At 47.3% G+C, this 12,392-nt stretch overlaps 1 protein-coding gene across 2 annotated transcripts in view; it reads left to right on the forward strand.

Annotated features, from left to right (window-relative positions):
* Positions 1–12,392, forward strand: part of TLL2 (tolloid like 2) — a 147,062-nt gene that overhangs the window by 99,575 nt on the left and 35,095 nt on the right. For both annotated transcript variants that reach the window (XM_017502810.2, XM_037729361.1), the window contains 3 exons: positions 1,763–1,887; positions 4,241–4,356; positions 9,622–9,724. In XM_017502810.2, the coding sequence (XP_017358299.1) occupies positions 1,763–1,887; positions 4,241–4,356; positions 9,622–9,724 (344 nt within the window). The remainder of the gene's footprint in view (positions 1–1,762; positions 1,888–4,240; positions 4,357–9,621; positions 9,725–12,392) is intronic.

The following is a 12,392-nucleotide window of genomic DNA, read 5'->3' on the forward strand; positions in this document are numbered from 1 at the left end:
TTTGAGCATGTTGGATATAGGAAGCCCATAGGACATCCCAGGGGAGGTGTTACCAGGGGACTCAGCAGAGGATCCTGGGCTGGAAACAGAAGAGTAGCTGTGAGCTTGCAGGTGATGGTTAAAAGCTATAGGAGCAGATGGAACATGGAGAGAGAGGAGGGAGGGAGAGGGCAGAAACCCAAGGGGCATCATCGAAGGGGGAAGCAGAAGTGATTCTTGTCACACTGCTCAGAGAGAGAGCCATGGCCTGGACCTAGAGAGAAGATAGTGAGGAGGGAGGGGGGGCATCGCAGGTCTCAGTGCTGGAGAGAGGGCAGACAGAGACTGGAAGGTGTACATTGGCAGATGAGTGGTGACCATTGCTGATGGGGTCATATCACTGTTGGATTGAGGAGTGAATGAAAGGCGAGCAGTCGGGGAATGGAGACAATACTTTCTAGAAACTTAGTTAAGAAGGGAAGGAAAAAAACAAGATGGTGACTGGAGGAGGCACTGATTCAAGATGAGGCCTAACATCCAGGAGAGGCCCCAGATAGAGGGGCTGGAAGCAGAGGAGGCTCAGAGCTGGCCACAGACAAGGCAGCAGGCAGGGTATAAACCATGCCCACAGCAGGGCCAGCGCTCAGCTGGCATCCTGGTTTCCACTTGTCTAGTTTAGAAATGAAGCTGTCATTTTAGATTTTTTTTTTTTTTTTTGGAGACGGAGTTTCGCTCTTGTTACCCAGGCTGGAGTGCAATGGCGCGATCTCGGCTCACTGCAACCTCCGCCTCCTGGGTTCAGGCAATTCTCCTGCCTCAGCCTCCTGAGTAGCTGGGATTACAGGCACGCGCCACCATGCCCAGCTAATTTTTTGTAGTTTTAGTAGAGATGGGGTTTCACCATGTTGACCAGGATGGTCTCGAACTCTTGACCTCGTGATCCACCCGCCTTGGCCTCCCAGAGTGCTGGGATTATAGGCTTGAGCCACTGCGCCCGGCCCATTTTAGATTTTAATCAAGTAAGAGTAGAATAAGATGTTAGAGATAGAAGATGCTGCCATGACCATCTCAGCAAATTTCTTGTCGTTTAGTCGGATAAATTGAGGCTTAGAGAGGCTCAGAGAGGGGAAGGGTCTTGTCCAAGCACAAACAGGCCTAGTATAGAAATCTCTAGTCCAAGGCTCTTTTGACTACTTCTTGTTCTCTGAATTTATCTCGTTTTCCATCTGATTTCCCCTCTTACCAGCGGGGCCTCCAAACTCTGACCACCAATTCATCAACCTGCACTTGCTGACCAGCCCCTGAGAGTCTCACATTGTACCAATTCCTAAGCTCTCCCTAGGGTAGCTCCACGACTTAGCTACGCATAGTACTTCCCAATGCACAACTGCAGGGGGCACCACTCACACCATGATCTCTCTGAATGGAGCTCCCTGCAGATGTGCAGCATGGTGGCCCTGGGGCCTGGACCTGCTGGGGCTTCATGGAAATGCTCAGTACACATCCCTAAGGAAGCCCCGGGCTACTGCACTAGGGCATATATTTACATTTGGCAGAATCCTTTTCCCACTGGAAAGTGAGTCGGCAGCTGATGAGACAGAATGTGAAAATGCCAGCACGAGTGAAGGAAACCGCTTCAGTCATGCCAGCCCAGGAGAGGCGGGCCAAGGGGCAGGAATGTTGATGGGGTTATGGGCAAGGGAATGAAGACTGGAAATCCCAGTACGGACAGCCTGATGGCCTTAACTTTTCTTTCTCTCTCTTTTTTTTTCTCTTCCTGTAGAGGCGTTTTCTTAGACACCATCCTCCCCCGTCGAGATGACAATGGCGTCAGGCCAACCATTGGCCAGCGCGTGCGGCTCAGTCAGGGAGACATAGCTCAAGCCCGGAAGCTGTACAAATGTCCAGGTAACTATGAGCCATGGGGACTGCCAGCACCTCCCTAGCATCTCCAAAGCACGGCCCCTGTGCTGGGAAAACAATTTGGGGACTGAAAGAAACTATTCCTTGGCAGCTTTAATTTCTGGTGTCCTTCTAGTAGGAGGTGCTAGGCAGTATAGAAAGGTGAAACAGTGACACGGTGGCAGGCACCAAAGAGAATAACAGGTCTTAGAGTCCACAGGTGATTTCGTGAGAGGCTTTAGACTTCTCTAGCAAAGACTTTGTGTCCAGAAGGGGAAGGAGGCATAGCAGAACAACAGTAAACAGGGGTGCACGGTAGTGTGCACCGCAGAACAGTAGCGGCACCTCTCCTTTGTATGGAACTAGGGGATGTGGAAAAACAAGAACCAAGCGGGACTTTGGAGGAAGATAAAGAGTGAGGGAAAATGCTTTGGGGAGGATGAGTTTCCCAAATGCTACAAGGTGGAGGGAGTCTCAGTGCTCTCAGCCAGGTTGTTGCTTTGGTCTTGGGGCATTCCTAGCCATCCAAGGTGCTGGTCAGTGCCCAGGAGTCTGTCATTGAAGATGGGACAATCCACTGGGATTGGAGGAAATGTCTGTTCCTCGGCCCATTGGAAAGCGTTCCTTCCCCTTGAATTTGCCCTGTTTCTCTTCCATCCCCTTGGCTTCAGCAGCAGCATCATGCACACACTGAGCACTTCTAGGTCCCTTTCAGCTCTTGAGCTTCAATGTAAAGCATTGGTTATGGCAGGCAAGTTTTTACCACTGATGGGTCAGAATGCATTTCAGTGGTTTAGGAGGATAGAAGGAAGTTCCATTACACATACCCTTTCCCAAACCCCCAAACCAGACACAGAGTTTGATCATGGGATGAAATATTTGAAGTGAGGACCATCTTAGAAAATCTGGGCTGTCACATTACCTTACTAAGCAGAATCCCAGGGCATGCAAAGGGCTATGTAGGGCTTGCTTCCTTAGAAACTCTAGAAAATGTGTTCATCCAGCTATTAGTCATCTGGGGGCATGTTAGGGCTGAAATATAAGACACACATATCATATAACCTTGCTGAATTGAACAGGAAACCTTATAGCATTCCCTGGGAAATGCCATCGTATTTATTCAGTTATAACGTTTATGCTGCTTATTTCCCAAAAGGATTCATGGCAAAATACCATGGAGCCACACAGTAATGTATCTGTTCTTGCAGATTGTTGATGATTATCCTAAAATAATTTCCATGTAGCCCTCGGGGGTGTTGACTGCCAGGCATAATCCTCATGATGCCTGGCAGTTGTTCGGTAACGTGATATTGAAGCCCTGATATCCAGGATTTCCTGAGGCTGATAATGGTGGTTCTCCACGTATTCCTTCCTGCAGGAATTTGGAGTTCCCAGTAGTTTTGAGTAGTAACTGAAAGCTCAGGCAGTCACCATGCAGAGGTTGACTTTCGTGTAAGGATAAGAAGCTTAAGGATGCTGGATCCCCGCATGTTAGGGTTGGCCACACAAGAGGAGGGGCTCTCGGCAAGCCAGTGTCCTTGCCTTTGGAATCTGACCCCCAGGCATTAGAGAAATACAAAACCTGTAGTTTCCAGGGATTCATACAGGTACCCTTCTTTTGTGAGGACAAATTAGGGGAAATATTTTTCACATACATAAAGACTAGGTTCTAGACTCATAATCAGCCAACCCTCAAACATTCAAGGGCAGAATAGTCTGCTATAGAAGATTACAGCTCCCTATGCCTCTGTATTTTTTTGTTTTCTTGACTGCTGGATAGTTCTTTCAGAAATGAGTAGCGGAAAAGGAAGAGGAAAGAGGCAAATTAACAGCTGACATAAGTTTCAAAGCATTTTTTTTTTCTTTTTGTCTTATCCACTTGCACTTTCATGTTCTGTCTGCCACCAATATTACTATAAGCAATAATAATGGCTGTTATATATGAAGCAGTCACTATGTGCCAAGCGCTGAGTTAATTCATTTCATGTCATGCACACAATTTCACTAACCCTCTCAGGTAGGTCCTGCCCATTTTACAGATAGGAAAACTAAGGCCCAGCAAGGGTAGGAAACTAGCTCAAGCCACACAGCTGGCCAGAGAGCTGAGATTCATGAGCTCTAGGCCATGCTCAGTCCTGAGAGCCTCAGAAGAAATTCCTGGGCATTCCTTTTTGGCTCCCAGATCCCACTGGTGCTTCTGTTAGCCAGAAAACATCAATCTGCTTGCTATGCTTCTCACCAACCTGTTGGAGGGCTTTGGCTGGTAAAGGGGTATGTTTGCTCCGCGGTCCCGTGCAGGAGCTGCTTGGGTGGGGAGTGGTGCATATGTCACATCACAGTTGTGATTTTGCTTGTGCAGCATGTGGGGAGACCCTACAGGACACAACGGGAAACTTTTCTGCACCTGGTTTCCCAAAAGGGTACCCATCTTACTCCCACTGCGTCTGGAGGATCTCGGTCACCCCAGGGGAAAAGGTAGGTGGGAAGCCCCCTTAGCAAATGGATGGCACTCCTTGAGTTGGGTGAGGTGGGAGGAACTCTTATTGTTAATAGTAAAAATAACAGCTGTTTGGTTATGAGCACCCACCATGTGGCAGGCATGGTGCTGCTTGCTGTACATTCGTTATTTCTGGACTTGTCAACCAGTCTCATCCATACAAATGAAGGCTGGCATGTACTAAATATCCACTGAGTTACAAATCAAGCTCACAGTTCTCCCCAACCTTAATAAATATACCATTATAATGTCCTGGAATTTAGAATCCCATGGCACCTCGGATTGCTGCTCTGGAAGATGGTGACATGGGGAGCCCACAGCTGGCTTTTCTTCCCCAAGTCTTCATTTCACTATTTGGGGCTTAAAGAACACCCCTGTTTATACCCCAGCCCACTTCCCCAAGCATCTTCCACTCCTCTTTTGCAAACAGCCACTTTTTGGCTGCCCCTCCCACGGGATGGGCTGACCAGGCGTGTAGCCTACACTCAAGAAGATGGACCCAGGGCAGAGGCCCTTGCATGCCTTGGCAGTGGGCTCAGAGCTGTGTGGACAGGGAATTCCTGGGTTCTTGGAATGTGGTGTAGGAGCTGGGCAAGCTCTGGGTGGACACATTCCTTTGGTCTTGCAGATTCCATGACCCTCTAGAGCTGAGCCCAGGGCAAGGATCTCTTTTACTCTGGTCCAAGGGTGCTATGTTTTCAACCCTACTGCAGGGCGCATACTCTTATATCCATTATATGGATGAGGAATTTGAGGCTTGAACATTAAGAAAAGTGCCAAAATTCAAGGTAAGATATAGAACTAGGAACTGGGAACTGAGGTTTTGCGTTCCAAAGCTTATCTTTTTGCTCCTGTCTCTACAAATCTGAGTGTTCTTCAAGTTGTCTCAGACTAAATGCAACTATCTTTGAGAAACCCTGTCTGTTCTCTAGGTCTAGGTTAGGGGATACCTCCAATGTCCCCAGGGCTGTCTACAATCATACCTGTTGTAGCATGTCTCACGGTATTATCACTACTGGTTTATTTGTCCCGCTTCTAAATCTTAAGCTCATTAAGGTTGGAGATTTAGCACCCCACACAGTCTATGGCACAGACTGGTCACATGATGAGTATTTGTTGAATGGATGTGTGGTAGATGAGGGGCTGAGTGAAAAACCTGCAGCTAGGGGTGGCAGTGGGGTGTGCTGGAACTTTTCAGGCACCTGTAGCCAACCTTCAGGTATTTCTAATGTATAACTTTTTAAAAATGTTCATTAAAATGTCAAGTCAAGCATAGTGTGCCAACTAGAGACGAGTGGATAGGAACCATTGTGAGCATTTTCTAGGGAGTGGATACTATCCCTAGCATGTTATATGGATCATCTAATTTAGTCCTCACATCAACTTCATGAAATAGGTGCTGTTACCATACTTATTTACAGGTAAGGAATTGGACTTGCCCAAGGCTTCTAAGTTTGTTGCAGAGCTGGGATTTGAACCCAGGCAACTGGACTCTGAGATCCTGAATGCTTAACCTTCATCTTTTTTTTTTTTTTTTTTTTTTTTTTTTTGAGACAGAGTTTCACTCTTGTCACCCAGGCTGGAGTGCAATGTCGCATTCTCAGCTCACTGCAACCTCTGCCTCCTGGTCCAAGTGATTTACCTGTTTCAGCCTCCCAAGTAGCTGGGATTACAGGCATGTGCCTGGCTAATTTTGTATTTTTAGTAGAGATGGAGTTTATCCATGTTGGTCAGGCTGATCTTGAACTCCTGACCTCAGGTGATCCACGTGCCTCAGCCTCCCAAAGTGCTGGGATTACAGGCGCGAGCCACTGCACCCAGCCAACCATCATCTTATATTATTACACATCAGGCTAGCAGATAGACATTTGAACATGCATTTATATACATACATGAATGCACACGTGTGCACACACGTATGCATCCTTCCTTTGGCTCTAAGCATTTAAGACATTAAGTATAGCTGCCATCTTGTATCTGAGAACTTAGACCTGTCTGCTGTGGGTGGATGTGAAATCCACGTGCCTGCTGGAGGCTCTAACAGGAGGGAGGTAGAAAGGGGGAAGAGAAAGCGGCCTGATAATTTCCAAATTATTGAATTGCCCTGCACAGCAGAGGCTCTGTGATATGTTTGAACTGTGTAAACTTCCCCAAACCTTAATTATTAGTGCTAACTGGGGACAGAGAGAATATACATCATTGAAATTTCTGCACCAATTATTTCCATTTCGGCTTCACCCAGCCTTCCCCAGAGCTGCTAGTAATTAGCAAACTTGATTGATTCGAGTATCACCTCTTGTTCACCACCTCTTTCCCCTATGGTCTTTATGGTTCACTAACATACTTAAAATAATTAGTCTGAATAATTATCCCATTCATTCAGATCATGAATGTGTTACCAAGGAAGTTGTACTAACATTTCCTTTCTGTAATTTTAGGAAAGCAAAGACTAAAGAATTATTGTGCAACCAGCTTACAGGTGCTACTAAGCTCTACCACCTGAATATGAGCACAGTGTGGGATTTGACAGAAGTCTAAGTCACACCCCTGTCTTTGAGAGACAGTGTTTAGTTTGGGTTCCCCCACCCACTCCCATTAAATCTGATTTAATGAAAGGAAGGGTGTTTGCTTGGTATGAGCTTTTTTTAAAGCTTCAAAGGTGATTCTAATGTGCAAGTAGGGTTGAAAAACACTAGTCTAGTTTGAAAGAGGAGTGACAGCATGCACATAGACACATGCATGCACACACATACACACACATGTGCACACCCATGTATGCACACACATGGGCACACACACACGCACGCACGCGCACACACACACACACACACACACACACTATGACAGAAGGTGAGCTGACCTGTTTTTTCCTGGTACTGACTCTTCATTTCCTAGGAGATCACAGGGCTTTGTGGAAGAAGATGTGATTTGTCCTGAGACCTGAACATTGGGTGGGATGGGCCCAAGGGAAGGGATAAGCACTCAACACTAATCAAGATGGGCAGCCCGCGAGCAGTGGTTAGTGTTAGTTGTGGTACGCTAAGTGTACACTCAGTGTGGCCTACCTGGTGTTTTAAGTTGCCATTTATGAAGTGCCTATGATGTACCAGGCATAGCAATGTACACTCTGTACATGGTTTCTCACACAGTCCCCTCAACAGCCCAGTGATGTGCTATTGTGTTACAGATGAGGAAACTAGAAGGGAAGTGTTTCCCCAAGACTCCAGAGCTAGCAGATGATGCTAAGAAGCAAATGCAGATCTAGGCAGATCTAAAGACACGTGCTCTAGAATCATTATAAGACAGAGGGTGGGGCGTTCCAAAGAGGCAAAGATCAGTTGTGTTCATGGGGGGGTCAGATGCAGGCTCAAGGAGGGGGACACTTGAGCAGACCTGGGGAGGGCTTCCTTGACATGGAACTATCAGGGAACACTGGGAGATGGGTTGCACAGGACAGGCTCCAGAGGCATGGAAAGGAAGCAGAATTTAATTCATGAGATGGGGGCACAGGGAGACACTGACGTTTCCTGAGGGGTTTGGTCAACATGAGATATGAGTGGAAGATTGATCTAGAATCCCTAGTGTGTAGAACAAATGGGGGCACAGCAGGGAGGAGTCCAGGAATCCTGCGGGAGCAATCCAGGAGGGGGTAAGATAGGGGGAACGAGATGAGGTTGGAGGGGAGGGATGCAGATATCTTAAAAGAAAAAGAGCTGCAGCATGGAGGCTGAACAGATATGGGGATCAGCCATCAGGGTGAAGGAAAGATAATTCCAAAGCTCGGCTCCTTGGCCATCAGGGCGATGGCATCTTCTACAGTGGAGGAGGCTGGAAAGGAAATGCTCTTTTGTTTGGAGGTGCCCTCACCTAGTGGGAGCTGGAAGGGCAGAGGAGCAAGAACAGTGGGGAGAAGATAAGCCAGTGTGGTGAAAACCAGAAAGGACAAGCTCAGGGCAGAGGGGCCATGGGGCACAAGGACGAGTAGCAGTCCTTCAGATTTGGTGGGGAGGGAATGGGAACCTTTGCGGAAGCCCTCCAGCCCAAGGGTTTACTTAGAGCTAGAGGGCTCCTGGGGCTATTAGAATATAAAGAAGTGGTTAGTGGAGAGGCAGCAAGTAGAGATGCTGGAGAGAGAGGAACTGCTGAGAGCAAGGTCCCCCGCGGTTGGAAAAGGAATCGAGTCGGGGTGCCAGGGCTGGGGCAGGGCTGGAGAGCAGGAATAGTGGAGATGTGATGGGGCAGAGGCGTGTGGGGCATGAGGAAAGGTGAGCCTGGCCCAGACAAGCCACGGCACCTCAGGACAGTGGGAGCCACAGGCACCTGGTTTAGTGGAACTTGCATGGGGGTGAAGAGGCAGCGGCCACCTGAACTCTGCTCTGGGCCATCTGCCAGAGGAGCCCCGAGCTGGTGGGCTGCAGGGGGACCAGAGCCAGTTCATGGGTACAGCACCTGTGTGCTGAGGCCCAGCCAGCGGGACCACCTAGCCCTTCACTTCCCCCTACTAAATAGCTGTTGGCCATCGGAGCATCCACTGCCTGACCTCCGGGATGTCCTGAGGGCTGCCAAGATGCTCCTCATGACCATAGTGTTCCCATTGGCTTTGCCTATCTGCCTTTCCCCACTTCTCTGACTCCCCAAAGGCAAAGACCCTGTCTTACTGATCTTTCTATCTCAACTGGCCAGCACAGACTGGCACTCAGAAGGTGATCAACAAACAATGGTGGAGTGAATGAAGGAATGAATGAATGAACTGTAGGAAGGTCATTAGACACACCTCAGGAGAGTGAGGTCATGGCTGAGGGGATGTTGATCATGGAGATGTTCAGATGCACTCAGGCTGACCCCAGACCCTTTGGAATGATTGATGATGTTTTAAGATCTTCTTGTATCCCTGAACTTCACTGACCCCTTACCTCCTTCCAAATCCCAGTCTCCATGTGCCCTGGCCAGTCTTTTTAATGCATCTCGCTTTCTGTAAACCACATAGTGACTTCAAAAGCTCAAGTGATTCCCCAGACAGAACCGAAGGACCCATCTCCTTCTGTTTACTCCCCATCCTGCTTAAGGTTTGTTATTTAATGTCCTAATGTTTCCTGTGAGCGTGCTTTTGAGACAACACTCCTACTGTGGTCTGAGAGTTCTGCATGCTAAAGGGTAACGTGAGAACACCGGTATGCAAGATCTGTCTTCCCAAACTCCTCAGGCTTTGCTGCCAAAACTCACTTTACGGTAATTCTTTACAGATCGTCTTAAACTTCACATACATGGATTTGTTTAAAAGCCGGCTGTGCTGGTACGATTACGTGGAGGTCCGGGATGGTTACTGGAGGAAAGCCCCCCTTTTGGGTAAGTTGACTTTAGACAACATTAAGAGAGGCGTGATTGGATGTTCCCTGGGATGCTGTTAATGTTTGGAAGGTCCACCTTGACAGCAGTCACAGGAAGCTCTCAAGGACCTCTGTCATTGTAAAACTCTGAGCACTCCATTTGGCCACACATGTTAAAAGCTTTTAAAACTGCAAATACCCTTTGACCCAGCAATTCCACTTTTTGGAAGTTATCCTAGGGAGCTAATTAAGGAAGTGTGCAAAGCTCTAGCTGCAGGGATGTTCACTGAAGCAGGAAAAATTGCAAGCAATTTAAATGTTCAACAGTAGGGTTTGGCTGAACAAATTATGATCCATCTTTTCCATGGAAAACTCCCCGGCCATTAAAAATGAAGTTGGAGGTGACTACTGATACAGAAAGGTGTTCACGTACATGATTACACACAAAAAAGTATGTTACAAAAATAGAATAAGCGGTAGGATTCCATTTTAATTGAAAAATACATTTATTTATTAAATATATATAATGCAGGCATTGCAAATGTAGACGCCTTAAAGGATAACACAGAAATGAAGGAGCTGGGATTGGTGTAATAAACTAAAGAGTGGTAAGGGGAGTGTGGTGAACTGAACACCAAGTATCCTGTTCAAAATTATTCCAAATGAAATTACTTAAAGCCTGCGTACAGGCTGAATTCAACTAGAAGACACTACTTTGTGATCTGCAAAATAAATCTCAAGTAAAACTATAAATACACATAAATAACACACTGGTTATTTCAGGATGATAGAGTGTTTTTAAAATGTATTCTGTTGTTCTTGGTTTAGCTATAGTTTCCAATTTTTCTATGATGAGCATGGATTGTTTTTGTGAGATGAATAGGGCACGAACTCACCCATGGAAAGTTAGCTTGGAGCTTTGAGTGAGACACAGTGGGCAGGTGGTATAACAAGAAAGATTAGTTCACCCCAGAGAGATCTCTCATGGATGACAGGGGAGGGTAGGCTTGTCTAGATGACCGATGGCTCCAGTGTCTTGGGAGTGGACACTGGGACTCATTCAGCCCGGGAATGGCAGCCGCGGTGAAGCTGGAGAGAGGCAGAAGTGACCAGGAGCCAGATGGGAGGGTCTCGGCTGAGAGTGGATTGTCCTCACTCTTAGAGGGGTCTGTAGGGTAGAGTCCAGCTTGGACAAGCCTAAGCGCTCAGTGAGAACTTTGTCCCTGGCACATATTCACATGAGCAGAAACAACTTGTTATGGTGCAACTGATGCACCTGAGAGTGAGCTGGTGTTGGGTGGTTGGCTGAGATGGAGATAGCAAAGAAGGGAGAGGGCTAAGCTGGGGGGTGTCATTCACTGCTAGACCGAGCTCTGACTTCACGCAGGATTCTGGGGAGCCAACGCTGGGGTAGATGAGAAGAGGCCTGGACAGACGGGCTGGCTGGACTCAAGGTAGCCTGGCAGATGTTAATCTTTTGTGTGACTGAGGGGTTCCAGGCTGCCACCATTAGGAGGAGTCAGTCGGGTAGTCAGCTGTCCAGGCAGACAAGCCAAGGAAGTGATCCCCAGGCCAAGCATGGACAGAAGCATGTATACTGCAGGACCAGTGGGGTCTGCCCCCAATGGCAAGGCAGAGCCTGCCTTCCTTGGATTTCTGTTCCTGCCTACCATGAGCAGGCATGTTACTCTCTAGTAGCCAGAAGGAGTGTCTGGCTTTACAGGTAGTACTGTTTGCATGTGGCAAAAGACAGAGGGCTGGATTCTCAGTAGCAAAGGTTTCCAAATCTGGCTGGACCTCAGAACCTCCTGGGAAGATTTCTATGAATAGAGATTCCTGGGAGATCACTGAATTGGAATCCCCACAAGCTGGGTCAGAAAATGATCCTATTTACCTTTATATGAAAGGGCATGTGCCCAAATCTAGTACCACATACGTGGAAAGGACCACAAGTATGCCCATCTAACTGCTGAAGGTGATTACCTCTGAGGAGGGAAGCGCGGAGGTGGTGGGCAGCTTCAGGTTTTGTTTTGTATACTTCTCCATTGTTTTGAACCTTTTATAAGAACACATTCAGGTATCATTCTATAACAAAATAATAAAAAGAGCTATGTGGGAGGAGTTTCATGAGAACATTGGATCACGGACCCCACAACCTGGCAGAGACCTTACAGTCACTTAATCCCACACTTTCATGAGAAAACCAAGCTCCCCAAGTGTAGACTAACTCTAAGGCCACTCAGCCAGCAAGTGGCTGAGATCGGACCAGAATTCTGATGTCCTGGTGAAGGGGAGTGGTGGCTGCTGAACCTCTCAGCAGGTGCCAGATAAAATACATGATTTGTTGTTAATCTGAAATTCAAATGTACTGGGCTTCCTTGAGTTTTGTTTGCTAATCTGGCAGCTCTACTCCTGCCTCCCAGGAATGGGATAGATTTAAAGGCTTAAGAGGAGGAAGCTCTCTGTTACTGAAGTCCCTCAGAGAGGGCCAAGGCACGTTCCTGAGAATGGGCATGGGCAGAGAGATTTCCAGGAGTTCCTTTTTCTTGAACTTGAAACAAGAATTTTCTCATTATAGATCCTGGTATCTCTGGCTACATTTCATTAATGAAATGGGACTTTTGCCATTCGTTGGTGGTAGTGATGGTTTTTTTTGTTGTTTTTTGTTTTGAGTTTTTTTTTTTTTT

Source organism: Cebus imitator, unplaced genomic scaffold, assembly GCF_001604975.1.
Source record: "Cebus imitator isolate Cc_AM_T3 unplaced genomic scaffold, Cebus_imitator-1.0 Scaffold299, whole genome shotgun sequence".
Taxonomy (NCBI): Eukaryota; Metazoa; Chordata; class Mammalia; order Primates; family Cebidae; genus Cebus; species Cebus imitator.